The sequence below is a fragment of the Histoplasma capsulatum genome, genomic scaffold (assembly GCF_000149585.1).
Source record: "Histoplasma capsulatum NAm1 scaffold_11 genomic scaffold, whole genome shotgun sequence".
Lineage (NCBI taxonomy): Eukaryota > Fungi > Ascomycota > Eurotiomycetes > Onygenales > Ajellomycetaceae > Histoplasma > Histoplasma mississippiense.
In genome coordinates this window covers 698,639-720,194 of record NW_001813972.1, presented here as the reverse complement: position 1 = coordinate 720,194, position 21,556 = coordinate 698,639, and the positions used below count along the sequence as shown (strand labels likewise).

Genomic DNA, 21,556 nt, shown 5'->3' with positions numbered 1-21,556 from the left:
GCAAATACATACATTCATATATATATACATATAAAACATATGCAGTAGTGAGAATATAATGAAAAGAGGTAAAAATAAATAAAGATAATATAATAAGAAAATAATAAATAAGTGCATTACAATTGCCCTTCTTTTTCATAAGAGCTGCTTTTAGTGATTTGCATAAATTGCTTCACATCTTTTAGATAGTTTATATATATATTATTATCAATTTCTTAATGAAATAGAATTGATGAGTTCTTTGATTATTAGAGATTGTATGTAAAGAAGCAAAAATAATTTCTTTTTTTTTTTGAAACTTTCTCTTTTTTTTTTTGAAACTTTCTCTTTTTTTTTAACTTGATCATCATCAAAGTTTCTTGTCTTTCTACCGCGATTTTTTCATTTCTTAAAATTTTTTTTTTAAACTTCTTCATTGATTCTTCCTCCCCCTTCTCTTTTGTTGAAATGAGTTTTTTTAAATATTTTAATTTCAAGTAAGTTGTTCTCTGATTGATATTTATCACATATTATTGTTGATGTTCTTTGTTAGTGATGTTATTAATATAATTACATATGTCATTAACTTGTTTCTGAGCTTGTTTCTATATAGCGCCATTCACTATTTATTTGTTGTATTGCTTTAACTCTAATTATATAATGCACAACAGTTGAATTCTGTGTGAATGTTGTGCTCTCAAACTAAGAGATGTTGATTTGTAATGTGTATTGAAGTTCAATATTTGAAAATATTGTGAAATTTGTGACTTTACAGAAAAATTCTGCAATTCTGTGAGCAATCTTTATTAATTTCTAATTTTTTTTTCTCTTTCCTTTTTTGCAAATTTGTGTTTGAATAGATAAGTAATGTCATTAACAATGTTGATATATTGATAATGATGTTAAATGTGTGATACACCTCTTCTGAAATGTATTATGCACAGATGTGTGTTTATTTTTGCAGAAGTGATGATCAGAGAGAATATGATCAGTTATAAAAGTTATCTTCATTATTTAATAAAACAATTAAATGCATTTTGTCTGATAATATTGTTTGTTCAGAGTAAAGCAAAGGTATTATTATTATTATTATTCTTCCGTTATACTCGTATGCAAGCAGTGCTTATGACGAGTCCTTATGTAATGTTAAATACAAGCAAGAGTTGGTTATACAGGAGGAATGCTTAGTGTTGAATGATGTCAAAAATATAACAGAAACATAGAAAAATTAATGAAAGACAGAATTTGATACTCATGATACAGATTTCCAGCCCAGAAACAATAAGCTAAATCAGGTAGTAGGTCCGCCCAAAGGTACCTACTTGGCAAGTTCACATCTCTTTATTTTAAAAGCTGAGAAGTTGGCTCCCCTTATGTTTGAAAACTCGATGTTGGGCGGAATTTCATAGTATATCCTAATATCTATTTACGCGGATCCTTAATTAGGGTTTATATATTACACTAATACCAATGAATACTCAAAAATACACTGATTATTCAATGAGATCTCGTATAATATACACTAATGAAACCACGCTAATTTTGCACAAACCTACGGACGAGGGGATAAAGGGTACGAATCACCCAATCCAATCCCCCCAATATAGCACCCCCTAACAGAGTTTGATATCACGTGGTTGTAACCATGTGACCACAACGAACCTTCCAAGGTTACAACCAACCTTCTATTTTCATGGAATACGTCATTCTGGTACCGTTATGTGACGGAAACGCTTGTTTAAAATCATTATACGCTTCAAACCATTGTGTCTTGTCCTCCGATACCCCCACACCCAAACCGTTTCACCAGAAGAGATATTGTTTAGAGGGCGATAGAGGCCATCCCACGAGGGTTGGAGATGTTATACCCCCCCTGCTGGTCCGCAACAGCAGTGTTCATTTCCTCTTCATCATCAGAGCGCATTGGACACATAATTTCCGGTTAATCGTGTTTTCCGCTAGAAATGGAAGAGCAGAATCTGAATCAAGGGGCGGCGACTCCTGGAAGCCATGAAACCTCATATATCCCTACTCAACCATATTGCTCTGGCCTCGAGACTGTCTGGACGGGAATCTCGAACTCATTGGATTACAACCTGCTTCGAAACTTCGAGGCACCAACATCTCACGATTTCCCCAGCGGCTACTTAGCCTGTGATGAATTCTTTAAATCACTCGGGCAAGAAAGCTTCCGTTCCGCTTTCAGGCTGATGGAATGGCAGTATGATCAACGCAGAGAGGCCCAAATGATTCTCCCATTCCTTTACATTGGACCGACATCTTCAGCACGAGACCTTGATTTTGTGAAACGAGAAGGAATAACGTATCTTCTAGGAATTAGAGGCCCACTCCCTTACCACGCTCGCATCGTCGATGCAGATAAATGTGCTGCCATGCATGGCATTGAATCTGGCAATGTCATCGTCGTGGATGACCAAGATCTTATTAAATCCCTGCCTGATATCATTCGAGGAATCAACGAACATATATGCTGCTGTCCAGCTCACCACACAGGTGCAACCACCGCTTCTGGGAATGATATCAGAAGCAAACCATGGAAAAAAGTCTTGATTTTCTGCGAGACGGGGAACGAGCGTTCAGCAGCTGTCGCTATCGCCTATTTGATGGCAATCCTCAATTACGATGTTCAAACTGCCTTCATCAATGTCCAGGGTCGAAGACTCTGCTGCAATCTCCCCAGAATCTTTGAAACGCGTGCTTCAAACGTTTGGGATCCATCCTCGCCGCGAGGAGAGACGTCATGAAAGCACAGGATGCGATCAACGGTTCCAATGGAAGGACAACCAACATCGTGGGATTTCCCAGCCCAAAAAAAAGACCGATTGATGCCACACGAGAGTTAGAGGAAAGTGTTTGTAATTTTCCGGATGTTGAATTGCAGGCCTCCTTAGATGACGAGCGCTTCGCGTCCAGAAGTACTCAGCCTCCTTTTAGCGATGCAGATAGCGGATAATTCCAACCCTTGATATGTGCACATTGCGAGCGAGCGAATACACGCACAGCAACCTGCTAGGAATCATTGCTGTAGTAGACGGGTGTAACCGACCGCGATTGAAAACATATCACACAGGAAATTTTCCTTCCATCCGCCCTTTTCTTTATCTGCTTCCATGGAGCACAAAACACGGGTTTATATGTAGAGCATATGACGTTTGCTTGGGACTCTCTCTCGCTCTTGATTTTTGTTGTATACTACGAAATCGTATTTCGCTTTTCCTTTTGCTAAACGTGATAAGCGTCAAGCGTTTGGCTGCGTTCGGCTTTTGTCACTGCTTCGCTTCTTTCCGCTCGTATTCCTTCTTTGTATTAATTTTAATTGATACCCTTTGTCAAGAGGGAGAATTCCCACTTGTCGTTGACAATATTGTTCTAAACCCCCCACCCCCCATACATAAAAATTCAAAAGGAAACCCTTTTAGAAAGCATTTTCAATAAAATATTTCAACTTTTCAAGCATCCCGACAGGGAAATGTCTTGTTAATCTTCTCTTCTCTTTATTTCCATTCCTCTTTTTGAGTTCTCAGGAGAATTCACTCCACTTGTTTGCAATGACTATCATGTGTTATTATTTTCCTCTCTCCTGGAGCAGAGAACAACCCAGATGTCTTCTTGCAAGTCGCAATGCCTAATTCAAGATATTCACCCAGGAGGTCCACATCAGTGATATCCGAATGATCCCTCTCACTCCACCCACAACTTCAACTTCAGGACAGCAAACCCTCCGGTCTTTGAATAACTCGGAGCATCGTCTCTTTCTTGCAGCTTTTCAACCCTCATCTCATGGAATTCTCTTTCACGGGCTTTAGGTAGTCCTTTTGATTTTCTCGAACGACCCTTTGGTCAAACTCACCAACTCAACTTATACCCCCCCAACCCTCCCCCTTAACCCTCCCCCTTTATACCCACCGCGCCCTTCAACCCAGCAACGAATAACACAACACAACAGCATTCCACCACCCCTTTAACAAGGAATAAAAAATAAATAAAGGAAGAACACACCTTTGTCTAGCACAATCTCCGCCTCACACATCCGTCGACAACTTATTCGGTTAATTCCAGCAAGGTAGGACCGCACCTTATCCCACAATAATGAATCTCAGGGGCAGAGATACTCTAAAACCGCCAAAACGATATGATGAAGAGAATTTTACAAAACCCGCTCCGCCACCCCCAGCACGGAACGAATCTCGTAGTTATAAACCGGATGTTGGGCGCCCCGTGTTCCCACCACCTTTCGTTGACTTCAACCCTAATCTACCTCCTGCAGCATTCCCCACTATTGATACCCAACAGCCACCAAAATATCCCGCACAGGAAGCTCCACAGAGTTCCAGGGACAGGATAGGGTCTATGCAGGAGCGCTCTGGTGCGAATTCTTTCGATCATGAAAATATCACTGACTGTCAATATAACGCCAGTCGTGAGCGGGGAATGGCAGGGAAAGGAGAGGTATCCATGCTCGATGTTGGCGATGACTTTAGTAGCAGTGCCCCTGGAAAATTAAATCTTCAAGTTAGTTGCGACTGTGTGAATTACCCGAATGAGCTTGAGAATAGCGAACATGGAACAAGGAGCAGTATGAATCTGAGCGATGATGAGAATGATGTCGGAATCGGTGCTTATGAAGCGGCTGGGATATCAGCTGTGAGATACCATCTCTTCACCCTCTCCCGAAGGAAGATATTTTTCAAGATGTATAATCCCTCGCTAATGCCTTTCGTTATTATCAATAGGCTGCCCTCCAGGAGATAAAATGGAGCGATATATCCCCAATCCTTCAAACAGAAATCTTCGAGAATCTCCGTTCCGTCTGCGATTACCGCCAGGCAGTCGAGGCGCTGAGACTTAGCCCTTCAGAGCAAATCAAGATGATCGAACATTCTTCTGCGCGCAAGGAACAGGTTCAGCGCGAGAACGCGAAGTTAAACGAGATGAGAACGAAACAACTCCGGGCGTTGCTACGAATGGACAATAGTTATCTGAGAACCCAAAAGGTACCAGATCAGCTAGTATTTAAAAACATTTCAAAAAAATTCCTTGATACGACCGCACATTCTGGCCCGGATTACTCCATGAGTCAAGCTAGCGATATCCTGATCGCACGCAAATATCTGAGAAGCCTTGGTTTGGACCCTATGTTTGCTGGTGAATGGAGTAACAATCTTGTGGCGATCACCACTACTGGTATGACAGGAGCTGACGAGGGGTTTGAATGGTCAGGGGAATTTCCGGTGGCTGAGGAAGCCAATATCTCTGAACATGGCGATACAGAGTGTGAAAGTAATCCTGATTCAGAAACAGCCACTGGCGCCAGTTCGCATTCCGATTGTTCCCCGCATCCGAAACGACTACGGACTCTGGATCATAGTCTGAATGCTGCCCAGCATCTACTTTACCATCGTCGGGAATCATCTCTTCCTCGAGCCGGTACGGTGCGATCCCTTCCCTTTCGAACTCTCAGTGCCAAAGCCGAATCTTGTCAATGGCGACAGCCATCTAGGCCATTCCAAAACACCTTTCCTCAGTCATCACCACTGCGCCGTGAGTCGGTAGTTCGACTCAAAGTTGGGTCGCAAGGCGCTGCTCGAATACAGCAAGATATCTTTGGAACATCAGGAGATATTATGCGACGGTATTCACAACCACAAATGAACATTCCCAACGATAATACAAGTGTAGCAAATATGTTGCCCCAATTATGGCCACGGCATGCAATATCGGGTAAGAGGGGAGGCTGCAAAACAATAAAGCGATCATTAGGGGGCACATGGATCTATAGCCAAAGTAGGGAAGATACGGAGGCTGCTTCTCGAGCTTCGCGGATGTACAGGGATGGGCTTGCAGCAGCCAGAGTTGAAGCTAAGGATGCGCTCCGGGAAGATTCAGCATGGCATCAATCAAGCTCAGTCTCTCCATCCACGAATTTAACACCTCCCAACCTGGGTAATCCATGCCAGTTTGAGAAACCGAGGATGGAACCACTAGCTAGATGGAGAAGTAGCCCGGGCCATAGTGGAAATCCAAGAATGATTCCCAATCCGGGGTCAAATTTCGTCCCGCACTATATGTCGCTCAGCCACCACACCCTGTCGGAGGGATATGCACCGCAATATTCACCAATAACGCCACCTTCGTTCCCAGCTCGATGCGAGCAAGAAGAAAACAAAACACTTGCGAGGGAACTAGAAGGATATGCCAGAGAACCCAATAACAACCGGGGTGGACCGCCTCTCTTAACTACGACTAGTAACCCAACGCCAATTAATGCTCATATGCCGGGGGTTGCAACAACTACGTTTTGCTCTCAGGGCACCAATGCAGAGGGAACATGCGCCAAAGAGGTCTCTCTACAGGCAGCACAAAGCTTAGTATCACCTGTTCCAGAACTAGATATGACGGAGGTAAAGGGCGAAAGTACAGTTACAGTTAGTAGGAAGGATAAACACAGCCCATCGCCAACCGAAACAGCTACTACTCCTGTGCTCCTAAAGGTGGACACCGTGCTCTCCTGCCCCAGCAAAAACCTTCCAGATCTACCAAGCGCGGGTCTTTCAGGCACAATAAGCTTAGGGATGATGGAAGGATCCCGGAAAAAGAGAAATAGAAGGTATGGTCATGGGTGGACGAAGAAAAAGAAGTGTCCAGGCAAAACGGTTCAATTACCGACATGCGTTGAAACGACAGCAGAAGAGTGCACAAAGAAAACTATGAAGAGCAATACCCTTGGGGTGGACTCAGCTAATACTAGAAGAAGAAGTGAAAGAATCAATAAGCGGGAAGCATGAATTGGATACCGGGAGTTTTTGTCAGATGCATGATGGCTGGGGACAGATTGGAAAGTCTAGAATAACCTTGAATTCCATTCTTGGCGCAAGATACCTGCACTCTGCTTGGGTGGATTTCTGGATCTATTTATCTGCTTGTTTACTATCCTCTCCTCTCCTCTCCTCTCCTTTGTTTTTTGTTTTTTTTTTTTTTTTTTTTTTTTTTTAATTATTTCTCACTCGTTTAGTGGTTTTTGTTTTTTTAATTTTCTTGCCTTTCATTTCCCTTTTCTTTTTCTTTGCTGTATGTAATATTTGAGGGATACAGTCCATTTGAAAACAGTCAGTGTCATCAGCTGTTGGGTCAGATAAAGGAGTCGTTCTCTTAAAGAAAGAAAAAAATGAGAAAAGATAATAATAAACGAATGAATCAGACCCTGATATGTCACTGCAGGAACATATGTGAGTGGATTCCGAACAATTTCCTACAAAAATTTTGCTTCGCCTCGGCTCCTGCTTGCTAGCTATTTCCCATCAACAGGAGATACTCGATAACATAGCCTGTATTGCCTTCATACTTCAGCTCAGGGTAAGGGAAGCGTGTCCAGGAGTTAGATCCTCAACACCCATAAAAGGTCAAGCTACATGCTGGCCCGTGGTACATAATAGTATGATTTTGTAGCTGCACTCGCAGCATCATGGTGATCTGGGAGACGAACATCTTTTTCCCCTCTCATGCGAGTAAGGAGGACACAACACCACTGACGGCGGCGCTACACCGTTCGGGTCACAACATCACATAAAGTGGATGAATCCGGAAGCGCGCAAACTGCGGTTGTATACGGCATGGCTTGATTAAGTGGTGTTGGACAACCTGTGCAGCTGGACAGAGCAAAAAACCCAGCACAGAATCAAATACTATATACAGGCGTGGTGGCCCGGCCTGGTGTCCTTCTGGGAGTTCAACAGCTTGAATGTAAGTTAGGACAGCTTTCTCGCTGACGTAATGCGCGACTATTTCGCGCCTCTGACCCAACCACGCGTAAAGTGACGGACGACAGCAGCCGAGACGGAACTGACAGGCAAGCAAAAGAAGCACGCCTTGCTCAATTCCAGCTTGCACGCTGGCAGAAGCAGGTTGTTTTGCTGTTCGGTAACGAGGTTTCCTTGATGCACGGTGAGTTTTCCTTTCCCCCTCGCTCGGTCTCCCCTACTATCAATGGCAGTCATAAATGGCAGTGTGCTTCGAAACATAAGACCTAATATATACTATTAGAGCAGGAATTCTGAATAAGGATTTAACGTAATTGCTACACGAAAGTTATTCATTCTGACCGTTGACGCTCTTAAAGAAACTCGCCAGTGGGACCCTTCTAAATACTTTCGACCACACCATCACTTCTACGGCAGATTGCCTACGAATTGGCTATACGTCGCCAATGTCTAGCAGTTCGGCTAATTCACCAGGAAACTTCCTTGGAGCATCCACACCTCAATCATCTCCTCCCATCGTTGACTCACCGGGCAAAGGAGATATGGATATGTCCAAGGTGGAAGTAGATTCCGCTCAAGAACATGAAGAGCAGAACGAAAATATGGAGGAAGCTGACGAGGAGGGCATGGATATCAAGGCTAAAGCTTTGACCAAGCTGCTCAAGACAAGCTCTGTAAGTTCCTTTTCGTTTTTGCTTGCTTGCCGCCATCTGCTATTTAGCGGTCACCTTAAAGCCACTGGCTGCTAATCAAATGAAAAGGTATTCGTGGCGATTATGGCAGATAAAATGAAAGACCAGCAAAGAAAACAGAAAGAAGAAGCCAAACGGAAACTCGCAAAACAAGCGGCGGTGACAATGAAGAACATATCCCCTATCACAACCACTGAGAAGAGAGCCACCCGAGGAAGCGGCAAGCCATCCCAGGCAGAACAAACACCTGCCAGCGATTTTAAAAGTCGTAGCTCAGAAAAGGTGGCAAAGGAAACAAAGCTGCCGACTAGAGGTCGTCCTCCAAAAAGTACCGCCGGAAATACCATCTCGAAATACTTTAAGAAAGCCGATATACAGATCTCAAAGGATAACCCTACAGTCCAAGAGGCATTGGAAGAAGCCGCAGAGGAATATGAGGCGAAGCCTACTGCAATAGGCGAGCAGGATCTAGTAGCTACCCAGCAGCCAGCACTAGTAACCGGTGGCCAAATGAGGGAATACCAGCTAGAGGGTCTGGAGTGGCTAAAATCCCTATGGATGAATGGCCTTTGTGGTATCCTTGCTGATGAAATGGGTCTGGGAAAAACAATCCAGGCTATATCTTTAATAGCATTTTTTAAAGAGCACAATGTTTCTGGTCCATTCTTGATCTCTGCTCCGCTTAGTACAGTTAGCAATTGGGTCGCCGAGTTTGCGCGCTGGACACCTGGTATTGAGACAGTGCTTTATCACGGTAGTAAAGAAGAACGTGCCGAGATTCGAGATCAGCGGATGAAACTACAGGACCAGAAAAAGCAGGATTTCCCCGTTGTGTGCACATCCTATGAGATTTGCATGAACGACCGGAAGTTTTTGGCGAAATATCAGTGGAAATATATCATCGTGGTGAGCTCATGTCAATCACATGCCATATCAGATGTCTTTTTTAACGGATTTTAATTTTTTTTTTTCTCTTTTTACACAGGATGAGGGACATCGGCTGAAGAACCTGAATTGTCGATTGATCAAAGAACTCCTCACCTATAATTCTGCGAACCGTCTCCTCATCACTGGAACACCTCTGCAAAATAATATCGCTGAATTATGGTCTCTGCTTCATTTCCTCCTTCCCGAAGTCTTCAATGACCTAGGTAGTTTTGAGAGCTGGTTCGACTTCTCTTCCGTCCTGGATAACAGAGGCCAAAAAGCGGTTGTGGAGCGGCGTAAACGCAACCTTGTGTCTACCATGCATGCGATATTAAAACCATTCTTACTCAGACGAGTGAAGACGGACGTTGAAGCATCTCTACCTAAAAAAAGGGAATACATACTATACGCACCGCTAACGCCTGAGCAGAAAGATCTATATCTTGAAATTATGAACGGCTCTAGTAGGGCATATCTGGAAGAAAAAGCAGCTGAGAGGATCAATGCCAGAAATGGCACTCCAAAGACGTCAAGATCCGAGAGCCTGAAACGTAGACCCTCCAACAGTGGATCCTCGACCCCAAATAAGAGCTTGAAATCCAGCCGTGAATCTACACCGGGAAGCACTTTAGGCTCTGCAAGGCGGAGAAAGGGTCGTCTAAGCTATAAGGAAGCCAGCGATCGAGAGTTTAACGCTAGGTTGCGGCGACTAGAACAGGGGATTGAATCTGAACCAGAAGAATCAGAGCAGAGTGAAAGCGAATTGGAGAGGATTGAAAAGGCCAAAACGGCTCAACTTGCCAGTAAGCATAACCTTTCAACCCTGCGAATTTATTACCAGACGTGGTTTTATCCCTTTTCTAAATTTCCGTCCTTTAATATCTACAGAAAGGGAAATTGCTTCTAAAAAGCTCCAAAACCCCGTGATGCAGCCAGATTAGCCTGCAACTCACCACACAACTTCTACTGGCCCTGGGGTGACGACCCATCCCACATCGACGACACCCTCATTACCTCGTCGGGGAAAATGCTCCTCCTCGACCGGCTCATTCCCTGCCTAATGTCCAAGGGCCACAAAATCCTCATATTCTCCCAATTCAAAACCCAACTCGATTTGCTGCAGGACTACGCGACCTCCCTTCGCGGGTGGAACTGCTGTCGCATCGATGGCGCTGTCAGCCAAGTTGACCGCCAGGCACAAATCCAAGCCTTCAACACGGACCCGGACTACAGAATTTTCTTTCTAAGCACTCGCGCCGGTGGCCAAGGCATCAACTTGACAGCAGCGGACACGGTTATCCTTTTCGACTCTGACTGGAACCCGCAACAGGACCTGCAAGCGCAGGATCGCGCGCACCGCATCGGCCAGACTAAGCCGGTTATTGTCTATCGACTTGCGACGAGGGGTACCGTTGAGCAGACGCTACTCGAAAAGGCAGATTCAAAACGTAGGCTGGAAAAATTGGTCATTCAAAAGGGGAAGTTCAAAAGTTTGCTGGAACCTGGGTCTGCTGCCGCTTCTTCTGAGGCGGAAGAGTTGCGGAAGATCCTTGGAGATGCTGGGTTTGAGGTTTTAGATCTTGGTGGTGGTGAAAGGGCGACGCCGGAATCTCTCCTGTCGCAACGCGACCTGGATATATTGACTGATCGTAGTGATGAGGCATATGAGAGGGCTGAGAGGGGCCTGGATAAGGGGGGTAATAGCTTCTTTGCTGTGGAACCCAAGAAAGAGGCGGAGGGCATGATGGCTGAGATTACCAGTAGATAATTAGATTGGTTAGAAGAGGATCGAGTTTCTCGACTTGGTATCATTTTTTAGTTTTTGTATTTAGAATTGGGTGCTCTGCCTTTGCTCTTTGTAAGAGCGGGTGTTTCTAGGGGGTACGGTGGTCACTTACAGCCTCTGGCAACGCATTTTCATCTATGTCAGTGAAGTTCCCGAAGTCCTCAGGGTTTTTTTTGACCAATTTCATCGAGATAGTTAGTTTCATGTCATTACACATCTTGAGCTCAGCGGCAATGTAAATAAGAAATAGGGGAGGAGCAATGATTAAATCAAAGGTAGACCCAAAAATATACAAATTGGATATTCTCCAACCGTTCCAATTCCGTTTCGGCTGCGCAAAAAAATGTCAAAAAGAGCTCATAAATGTTATCGACGCTTAAACGGTGGAAGAAATGAAGACATGGAATAATATGTACTAGTTACAGGTAGGAAGAGGAGGGGAGGCCCCCGACTTGACAATCGGAAAAGCTCAAAGAGGAATTTCTTCACCTCTACCTCTCCCTCAATGCCGCACCATACCACGTCACCGACTCCGTTTCTCCTCCCGAATCTGATCCTTTAACTCAGTCAATGTCTCATTCCTCTTCGCCAAATGTGCCCTCAAGCCTTCCACCTGGTCGCCAACCGTCTTAACATCCTCCCTCAACCTCTCCAGGCTCTCCCCTTCTTTGACCTTACCTGTCCCCTCTCTAAGCTCTCGCAACTCCCTTTCTTTATATTCCAGCAACTGCAACGCCTCCTTCTTGATGAGTGTCCAATTGGGCCCACCATTGACAGAGCCACCTCCACCTTTCCTCGACTCCATCGCGCCGTCAGCAGCCTCCAGCTTCTTTTCCAACTCCGCTAGCTCCCGCCGTAGCCGTACTTTCTCCCACTCCTGATCCTGTATGGTGTTGCTGAAATCCGTTCCCTGCGGGCGGTATGTAGTTCGTCCGCCAACGCCTAACCGACTGAGATAAGCGTCACCAAATTTAGCTTTACGGCCTGTGCTGGTATCCACATCTGTGTCAGCACCCCACCGCTGAGCCGGGCGGACGTTGTCGAGTTGGTAGTCGATTTTGTTGGATTCGAAAGAAGCGCGAAGCGAAGCGGGCACGGTACGCGGGATACGGTAGCCCTCATGTCTGTTGTTCAGGATGTGGAGGAAGGCGAGGGTGGCATCTTTGGAGATCGTGGAGGAGGCAGAGGGGTTGACGAGGTTCCAGGCGGAGCGGATGTCGGTGTCGGGTACGGCAAGGGAGTCGTACAGGGGTTGGAGGGAGTCGACTGGAGTTGGAAGGAGGGCATCGAATGTCAGCGGCTGTATTAGAAGGATATGGCGAGGATTCATAAGTGATACCCACATGTTATCTCCCCGCGATGGTTCCTGTTCGCGGAATATATCTCCTCATATTTGGATTTGTCTCCTGGGCTCATGTACCAGTCAAACCCATCCTTGAGGCCGGGGGTATCGTCTTCCTCCTCCACCCGTTCGAATTGTGGTTGCCTTCCCGTGAGGGCACGCGAAGCTTGGACAAGATGCGCCTTCGACTCTGGAATCAACCAATCTGGTAATGAATGTGGCACATCGGCGTATTCCTAGGAACATCAAAGAAGAGGAAGAAGAAGGAAGAATTCCAAGTTAGCCAGAACCACGCACGTATATCCATATTCTGACCGATGTGCATACACTCTACGCATGCCCGCATCGTATAATGTGCCCTTGGCCTCGTATAATATTCAAGAAGAATACATACCCCATTCACAAGATCAAAAATAAGCCTCATAGCCACGCAAAACTCTTCAAAATCCAACTCGCCATCTCCGTCAACATCTGCTAAATCCCACACCTTTTCCAGTTGGTCGTCTCGTAATCGGCTGTTCCTTAGGACTGTCGCGGCCTGCGCGTTGTTCAGGTGTGGTTGGCCATTGGAGAGCGAAGAGAAGATCTCCCAGTATCTCTCGACTTCCCATTGTTCTATTTTCTTCTCGGACATGCTGCAGACGACGAGAGTGGCATTAGCAAGCGTTAAATAAATGGTACTTGGAATTGGAGGTAGGTTGGTCAGCTTTACGGTCTGGTAATACTGACGTTTGGCAGTGGTTATCGGAGAAAATAATTCCCCGTAGATCCCCAAGGACAAATGCTGGATACCAGATCAGGGGTTTGATTGCGCATATCTAAACCAATTTCAGGTATCTGTCAATTTTTATTTCCGCATATTTAAATCGAAATGGTCCTGTATAGATATATCTAAATTACGTGGAAGGATGATAGATATCACGACACAAAGGCTGAAAGCTTGTAGGAAAAAAATATAGAGTAGAGATAGTGATGTTACATAATGTTAGACCATAATCAATACACGCTCCATATGAGTGCGGCAAAATCAAGAATTCCCTCCCGTAGACACCTGTGTACAACTTCTGGACAACTGCAAACCCCCGGGACAGAGAGATAGCACAAAGTGATTCGCACAGCCACCACCCACTTAAAAATAGACAAACAAATATTCCTATGCAAGCTATGAACCCCCTTCAAATCCATGAAACCCAATTCATAGTTCATTCTCTAATTTATGATGGAGAAGCGAATTGATGGACGTCGAAAACGGCTGTACAAACACTGCAGTTCTTATGGTGTGTAAGCATGGTCGTGGGTTTTCAAAATGAGCTCCGCCTAAGAAATGATTCTGCATGCGATTTCAGTTGGTAATGAGTAATCTGACAAGCTGACTTGCACAATTTCGGTATAGTCGGGTTGAATAACCGGCTCCCGGAGTTCCAATTGAATCAGGACGTTTTCTTTTCCTGATGAAGATGTTTTACTTGCCTCACTGCTCGCTCTATCTCAGCGGCGAGTTCATGAGGTCCCAATATTTGAGCCATTTGTCTGCCGTCGGATGCTTCTAACAGGATCACTTCGTTTGGGCAGTTGGTCTTGGAATTTGCTTCAGGAGGAACGGAGTTGTTGATCATCAGGCGATGGGCATAAAATTTCTCCAAGGCGGGAAGAGACCTCGGTGTAACGAGGTTGTTGTCAAGTAGAAAGCAAAGATGTTTTGAGCCGCTCAATGCTGGGTTTTTTGTGGTTAGTTTGCACAGGTTTTACTCAAGGGATATTTTGGGGGAAACCCACCCCTCCAATGCGACCATCCACGGTATACGAAGTAGAAAAAAGGAATATTAGGGACGCTGGAACATGCGAGCGAAAAAAAAGAAAAATTTTGTAAGTCAGCGGGAGTATTGTGCAGCAATGCACAAGAGACTAGCAAAATCCCAGGTGAAGTTCTCACAGAGGTATGAGTGCAACAGGCAGCATCAATGGCGCAATGAATATGCTCCACCACATTCGTCTCCGGTGTAAACGTTGTCTCGCGGTAGCCAAGTCTCTCAGCAAGTCCAGGACCTTGCTCTCCTGGATGATGCCCTTAGGGTAAACGAGCGAGACCTGGGTATGGGTCTGCAACTCCTCAGTTTGCCTCCTCGTGCTCAATGGAGGCACGCTCTTCAGGCCCCATTCTTCGTATGGTATGCGCTGCAACACCCGGTTTCCATAGGCCACCAACCTCTTTTTCCAGGCCTGCTCCGCCTGCTCCCACTTCGCCCAGGTAGTTGATGCTTTCTGAGTAATACGGTCAAGACGGCTCAGCTCTTTCGCAGACCGTGTGTCGATTCTTTTGCAATAAAGGAGAGATCGCCCCGTAGAGATGGGGAGGAGGTACAGCCGCATCGCAAAGATGCGGAGGTGCTATGGGTTGACTTCCGGGGGTGAGATGCGATGAGAGAAGATGCACGAGGCTAGTTTGACTCTGCGCGGCTGCAGGTCGCCTTTTGATGTATTGTCTAACAGCCTAGAGCGGAAATTTTTTGTTGGGTCGGAGCTGGAGCTGTGATGTAATTTCTGTTGTTTGGGGCGCAGTCCAGAGGTCATCTCACGTCCAGTATTATAGGAATTAATTTTGTTTTCAACTCAGCTTCAAATAAAAATATGATCAGGTGCTGATCTGCTCCCAACATCATCACTCAATCCATCATCTTCATCTCCACTGCTCGTCGCTCGTTTCCATAATTTGCCATATTTCTTAACTTTTATTCCTGCTTTCCCTGTTAATTACCACTCACGTACCTCTCCAGGGGATTGTACCTCCGCTCTCATTGCGGCCAAAATCATGGGAGGAAGCAATCGGCACCCCAATTGATTGTCAACTGCCAGCAACCACAGCCACGCCCTGGACGCAGAAGCTCTATCTCCGGGCAATGGCAATATATGGAGATTGCCTTTTACACCCCCAGCCTCCGGAAACTCAGAGTGGAGGATCGGCCAGCAGGAAGTCGGAGTTGTCGCTGGTAGACCCTCCCCTTATGAGGCAGAAATCGGGCACGTCAGTTGCGCGATCGAGCGTAAACGGGGATGTGGGCCACTCAGGACTTCAATTTTCGCACGACCGGAGTTCCCTTCGGTCGAAGAGTAGAGCTCAATCAGTGGGGGTGAGCATCGGGACTCAATCTAATAACGTTTTCCGTGCTGCGAGGACAATACCAGGTATAAGCTCTGTCCTACCCAAGTACTTCCCTGCCCCTTGAGCCCGCAAACCTACTGACATCAATAATCCTCTAAATAGCATGGGTGCGAATTCCGAATGAAACCACTGGCCTACCGGCCCATTCCCATTTGGCTTCCCCAGAACTTGCAGGTGTCCGAATCGCCCAACACCACTACGTTCCTCGCGGAAAACAGCAAACTTCATATACGAACTCTGGCTACACCAGCAAAGGCCCACGGGAATCAAGATGGAAAACATTTGCGAAAGCTAATGCATACCCGCGGCCGTCTACAGATATGGAGGAGAAACTTGTTGATCACGACTGGCTAGACGAAAACATTGGAGATTATTCGGGCCCCTGGCTGGGCCATAGTACCAATGTAAAAGACCTAGAAAGTGGTCAGCAGGATTCCAAACAGCGGAAGGTAAAGCGGTTGAGTAAGGTCCAGTCGAAGATCCTCCGAAGTCCCATTGTTCCTCTTTTAATCCGCCTTACTGTTTTTATCTTTTCGGTCGTCGCCCTAGCTCTAGGTGGTTCAATCCATTCCTATGCCACAAAATATGGTCACTCGCAAGGCCCCTCTCCAGATTTGGCGATTATAGTAGATTCTATAGCTCTTGTCTATCTAGTATATATTACTTATGACGAATACACTGGAAAACCTTTAGGGCTCCGGCCTGCCAAGGCTAAGCTGCGGCTTATATTCCTGGACCTGATCTTCATCGTCTTTGCGTCGGCCAATCTCAGTCTGGCGTTTGAAAGTTTGTCAGATATCCAGAGCTCTTGTGGATCCGGGGAGATTGACGGAAAATTTGACCCAACAAACTCAAGTATCTGCAATCTGCAGAAGGCGTTGGCTGCCGTATTGCTGATTGTACTGGTAGCATGGCTTACGACCTTCGCCATTAGTGTTCTAAGGTTTGTGCACCTTCCACATTTACACCCGCCCTTGTGTATACCCCGTCAGCGAAAGCATGTTAACAGATATCCTCAGGGTTGTGGAGCGAGTAACGGGCAAGTAAACCTGTTCTGTTTCGAAAACATTTTTCTTTTCCTGACCATCATTTGCTATTTTATTGTTATCACTACTATCATTGTCTTCATAATTTAGTGAGCCTGCATATTTTCATTTCATTTCCCCATTGCAGGATTTTAAATGCATATTCTCATGCCAACTTTATATCCGTTGCATCCTCACCCGTTCGTTTTCGGATTTTATTCCTTTTTGATTTCATTCAAATCCATTTATTATCTTCTACGAATTTCCGTTAGGTTCATGTTTTCACCCTATCACATTTTCCTTTTTGCGCAAAAAATGATAAGGGCTTAGATGCAACAGCAAACTTTAATTTCTTTGATTCCCCGAATGTATTTACTTTTGTGTATATTTTCCAGCCATGGATTTCATTGTTTTTGTCCCTCACTGCTCATAACCCAAGGTTGATATACATCGAATAAGTTTCTTAAGTTACACCACCTACCAAAAAAGAAAGTGAAAATGTGAGATGAAGGAAAAGACGGACTTCCCCTACGGCGACATCTACACACAAAAAGCCCGTGAAATTGTCTCACACTTCAAGAACCAGCCAACAATCCCCATAAGCAGGTCCTTCTCAAACCAATCCGCTTCCTCAATCTCTGCCGAGTTATCTTATTCCTCTTCATCTCCATAGCACATATTCCACAGTTTCCCCATTGGATATGCACCAACCATCTTAACCCCAACCTCATTATAGTGCAGCAGTCTATGGGCCACCCTAGCAGGGACAACCAGGAAATCCCTGCTTGAAACTACAGCGTCAAAGCGCTCTGGGCTATCTCCATGTCCGAATCATAGGTTAGGATTGCTTTGCCAGAGATGACGATTAGGACCGCGTGCGTGGTGGAGTGAAACTGACGGTGAGGGTACATGGATGGGGCAGGTCCATTGGGGCTCAGCGACGCAGGTTTCTGTCAGGTGTTGGCTGATTTCAGAGGCTGTGGTGGAGGAGTGGAAGCCGCTGCGGTAGATGAGAAAGGGTGTATGGTGAATGGAGGCGTTTAAGGTGTGGTACCAGGGAGGGATTTGATGGCGGCCCACCCGTAAGGAGTGGAGAGCTTTCAAAGTGGCTGCCATGTCCATCTATGGCTGTGAGTGTCGGATAGGTTAGCTAAGTGATGACAATAATAGCTAAAACGGGGAAATACCCGTAAATTGTACTGTTGTCGACACCTACAGTATGGGTCCTTATCGATAAGAGATATGAATCGAGACTAGTCTTTATCAGGAATAGTTGTTATTTCGGCTTTCTCAAGTTGGCTGACATCCCGCTTACCTAATCCTCCGTTCGCTGGTTTGCAGCAAGTTAAGTTGAGGCACCAAGATACACAACTACACCTCTCAAACCGATACCTCTCTTTCTCTCCTTGTTCTGCCAACTCCATATCCTTTTTTTTTTTTGCGCTCCTCCGATTTGATTCTCCTTTCTCCCAGTCGGCAACTCGTCCTTTTTATCTTTTTTATTTTTTTTTTTCCTTTTTTTTTTTGGGTGGGAGTTCGCGGAAGCGCTGCACATCAGTATCACCGCTTAAGAATACCTTGAACCAACCTGTCTTTGCTTCTCCTCTCCCTTCGCCCACTGGACTTGGGTACCTATATCCCTATCCCCTCTTACCAACAGGTTGTCTGCGGTGAACCCAACGCTATTAAGGTACCTTAAGTCTCCCACCTATCCATGGGGTTATCCCACGTCAAACTCCCAGGCCGCCTTTCTCGCAGTTCAGCAACCTCACAAAGGGAGAGTCCAGCCATGCCTCCTTCCGGGATCCAAACTCCTCATAAAGACGATATTGAAGAAACGTGGGTCTTTTACCACCATATTTCTCTATACCCTGGGCCATCTGAAGCACGGATTTGGGAACAGGAGAGCTGACTTTAGAGGGTAGATGGGCGTATCTTGAAAAAGGCGTCGAGCGGGTCATGACCCAGTTAGAGGGGGGAATTGATATGCTTACCGTTAGTGTTTATTATCCCCTCTGGAGAGCAGTTGAATAGGCAGATACTAACTCTGTATATTAATATCCCCTTAGTATATGGGTGTTTACACGTCAGTAATACTCGTTCCCGTTTCAATAGTCAAGCTCATCCTTTGGAACTGACGACATCAATAGTGCCGTTCACGACTTCTGTACCTCACAAAAAGCTATTTCATCACCTGGCAGCCCAGCTTCCCATGGTAGTCATCGCGGAGGTGAGTTTCGTTTTTTCTGTTTTTATCCTTAGGGAATGTACATAAATATGGTCTAATTTCTATAACGCGTAGCGCACCTTCTTGGGGAGGAGTTATATAATCTCCTGGGCATATATCTATCCCGCCATCTCAATGATGTCTATGAAACCTCCCTAAACCATTCAGACGAAGCGTTGTTGGCCTTTTACATCCGGGAGTGGACTCGTTACACCACTGCAGCGCAGTACATCAACCATCTTTTCAAATATCTTAACCGCCATTGGGTCAAAAGAGAAGTCGATGAGGGGAAAAAAGATATTTACGACGTTTACACCCTTCATCTAGTAAAATGGAAAGAAGATTTCTTCAAGAAGGTGCAAAAGAGCGTAATGGATGCCGTGCTGAAACTTGTCGAGAAACAACGGAATGGTGAAACGATTGAACAGTCCCAGATTAAAAACATTGTCGACTCATTCGTCTCGCTTGGACTCGACGAGAACGACAGTACCAAATCTACCCTCGTGGTATACCAGTTCTATTTTGAAAAGCCTTTCATAGAGGCTACCAAAGTCTACTACGAAAACGAATCGAAACGATTCGTAGCTGAAAACAGCGTGGTGGAGTATATGAAAAAAGCAGAGTCTCGCATCGATGAAGAACGAGCCCGAATTGACCTCTATCTTCACCCCGACATTACCAAAAATTTAACCGAAACATGCTTGGAAGTCCTGGTGGCTTCACATTCGCCGCTGCTGCGGGATGAATTCCAAGCTCTCCTGGATACCGAACGTCAAGAAGATCTTGCCCGTATGTACCGATTACTCTCTCGAATTAAGGACGGTTTGGACCCTCTACGTAACAAGTTTGAGACGCACGTTCGGAAAGCTGGGCTTGCGGCCGTTGAAAAGGTAGTGCCAAATGGCGATGCGGTCGAACCCAAGGTCTACATTGATGCCCTGTTACAAGTTCATACCAAATACCAAGCTATGGTGGTTATGGGCCTTTGCGGGAGAATCGGAGTTTGTCCGTTCGTTGGATAATGCCTGTCGGGAATTTGTCAACCGCAACGCACTTTGCAACACAAGCTCAACGAAGTCTCCTGAACTGCTTGCTCGATACACAGATTCCCTTCTGAAGAAGGGAGTTAAATCTCCAGAAGAATCGGAATTGGAAGAGATGCTCGTCCAGATCATGACGGTCTTCAAGTATATTGAAGACAAGGACGTTTTCCAGAAGTTCTATTCCAGAATGCTGGCCAAACGGCTCGTTCATGTCAGCTCGGTTTCAGATGATGCGGAAACCAGCATGATTAGTAAACTGAAGGAAGCTTGTGGCTTCGAATACACTAATAAACTCCAACGAATGTTCCAGGACATCCAAATATCCAAGGATCTCAACGCGAGCTACCGTGATTGGCAAGAGAAAGTCCTGGATGATGAAGACAGGAAAAAGTTATTGGACCCTCATTTCCAGATCCTCGGAACGGGATTCTGGCCCCTAACCCCGCCAACAACGCAATTCATCCCCCCTCAAGAAATCGTCAAGACGACAGAGCGTTTCAAGAACTTCTACTTCGACAAACACAGCGGTCGCAAACTTACATGGTTATGGAATCTATGCAAGGGCGAAATCCGCGCAAACTACATCAAAAACACGAAAGTGCCATACACATTCCAAGTATCTACATACCAGATGGGAATTCTCCTCCTCTTTAACGAAAGTGACACGCTGAGCTTGTCCGACATTGAAAAGGGAACAGCCCTCGCCCCGGAAGTTACTGAACCCAACCTTGGCATCCTTGTCAAGGCTAAGGTCGTCATCCCTTCTCCAGAGGATGGCAAACCGTGTCCGGGGACGTCATATGCGTTAAACTACAATTTCAAGGCGAAGAAGATTAAAATCAATCTAAACATTTCCGTCAAATCGGAGCAGAAACATGAAACGGATGATACACATAAGACTATTGATGAGGATAGGAAACTTTTACTCCAGGTGAGTTTTGTTTTTTTTTTTTTTTTTTTTTTTTTTCTTTTTTCTTGACTTTCATCTCCATGTTACTAAGTTCGTCTCTCTATCTCTACAGTCCGCCATCGTCCGGATCATGAAATCGCGAAAGAAGTTGAAACATGTCCAACTCGTGCAAGAAGTTATTCAGCAAGTGAAAGCCCGCTTCCCACCCAAGGTACCGGATATCAAAAAGAATATTGAAGCCCTGATGGAGAAGGAGTATATTGAGCGGCTGGATGGTGATGATTTGGCATATATTGCTTAAAGACCTACAGTTCCTTCTCTTATATTTTTCTATTTTTTTCCTTCTTCCATTTTTTTTTTTTTTTACATCCTAGCCAACGAATAGCAACAACAAATGAAGAGATGAAAGGAAGAGAGGGGGCATGGGGAGTAAAAGATAAAAATAAACAAAATTATATCCGTCTGCCAGGTATAGCGGAGGTGGGGATATGTATTTGGGAAGTAGCAGATGGAATCCCGTCGAAAACGCCATACAAAGGAAGCGAGGGGTAGAGAAGATGAGGAAAACATGTAAAATCATGATGAATTGCAGACAAAAGCGAAGATGAAAGACATCCTAATATCATCATCATCATCATCATCAATCGATCAAACAACTGCCCATTGATTTAAATTTTTATTTCCATT

At 45.3% G+C, this 21,556-nt stretch overlaps 8 protein-coding genes across 8 annotated transcripts; 5 read left to right on the top strand and 3 right to left on the bottom strand.

Moving 5' to 3' along the window:
• Nucleotides 1-1,943: 1,943 nt before the first annotated feature.
• HCAG_08463 (predicted protein) lies at nt 1,944-2,744 on the top strand (the record flags this gene model as incomplete). The annotated part of the gene is made up of 1 exon (XM_001536631.1): nt 1,944-2,744. One exon carries the CDS (start codon nt 1,944-1,946, stop codon nt 2,742-2,744), a length of 801 nt encoding a protein of 266 aa, XP_001536681.1.
• Nucleotides 2,745-4,089: 1,345 nt separating this feature from the next.
• On the top strand, nt 4,090-6,785 carry HCAG_08462 (predicted protein; the record flags this gene model as incomplete). Its single annotated transcript, XM_001536630.1, has 3 exons — nt 4,090-4,366; nt 4,439-4,644; nt 4,734-6,785. 3 exons carry the CDS (start codon nt 4,090-4,092, stop codon nt 6,783-6,785), a joined length of 2,535 nt encoding a protein of 844 aa, XP_001536680.1.
• A 714-nt stretch (nt 6,786-7,499) lies between these two features.
• Nucleotides 7,500-11,144, top strand: HCAG_08461 (hypothetical protein; the record flags this gene model as incomplete). Its single annotated transcript, XM_001536629.1, has 6 exons — nt 7,500-7,505; nt 7,881-7,941; nt 8,247-8,431; nt 8,519-9,355; nt 9,435-10,179; nt 10,309-11,144. The coding sequence occupies 6 exons, from the start codon at nt 7,500-7,502 to the stop codon at nt 11,142-11,144; spliced, it is 2,670 nt and encodes an 889-aa protein (XP_001536679.1).
• A 541-nt stretch (nt 11,145-11,685) lies between these two features.
• HCAG_08460 (hypothetical protein) lies at nt 11,686-13,138 on the bottom strand (the record flags this gene model as incomplete). The annotated part of the gene is made up of 2 exons (XM_001536628.1): nt 11,686-12,528; nt 12,899-13,138. The coding sequence occupies 2 exons, from the start codon at nt 13,136-13,138 to the stop codon at nt 11,686-11,688; spliced, it is 1,083 nt and encodes a 360-aa protein (XP_001536678.1).
• A 796-nt stretch (nt 13,139-13,934) lies between these two features.
• HCAG_08459 (predicted protein) lies at nt 13,935-14,874 on the bottom strand (the record flags this gene model as incomplete). The annotated part of the gene is made up of 3 exons (XM_001536627.1): nt 13,935-14,218; nt 14,281-14,336; nt 14,438-14,874. 3 exons carry the CDS (start codon nt 14,872-14,874, stop codon nt 13,935-13,937), a joined length of 777 nt encoding a protein of 258 aa, XP_001536677.1.
• A 527-nt stretch (nt 14,875-15,401) lies between these two features.
• HCAG_08458 (predicted protein) lies at nt 15,402-16,711 on the top strand (the record flags this gene model as incomplete). The annotated part of the gene is made up of 3 exons (XM_001536626.1): nt 15,402-15,687; nt 15,767-16,607; nt 16,684-16,711. The coding sequence occupies 3 exons, from the start codon at nt 15,402-15,404 to the stop codon at nt 16,709-16,711; spliced, it is 1,155 nt and encodes a 384-aa protein (XP_001536676.1).
• Nucleotides 16,712-17,340: 629 nt separating this feature from the next.
• HCAG_08457 (predicted protein) lies at nt 17,341-17,805 on the bottom strand (the record flags this gene model as incomplete). The annotated part of the gene is made up of 2 exons (XM_001536625.1): nt 17,341-17,503; nt 17,588-17,805. The coding sequence occupies 2 exons, from the start codon at nt 17,803-17,805 to the stop codon at nt 17,341-17,343; spliced, it is 381 nt and encodes a 126-aa protein (XP_001536675.1).
• Nucleotides 17,806-18,403: 598 nt separating this feature from the next.
• On the top strand, nt 18,404-21,170 carry HCAG_08456 (conserved hypothetical protein; the record flags this gene model as incomplete). Its single annotated transcript, XM_001536624.1, has 7 exons — nt 18,404-18,528; nt 18,615-18,684; nt 18,759-18,775; nt 18,840-18,919; nt 18,992-19,863; nt 20,087-20,890; nt 20,982-21,170. The coding sequence occupies 7 exons, from the start codon at nt 18,404-18,406 to the stop codon at nt 21,168-21,170; spliced, it is 2,157 nt and encodes a 718-aa protein (XP_001536674.1).
• Nucleotides 21,171-21,556: the final 386 nt, after the last annotated feature.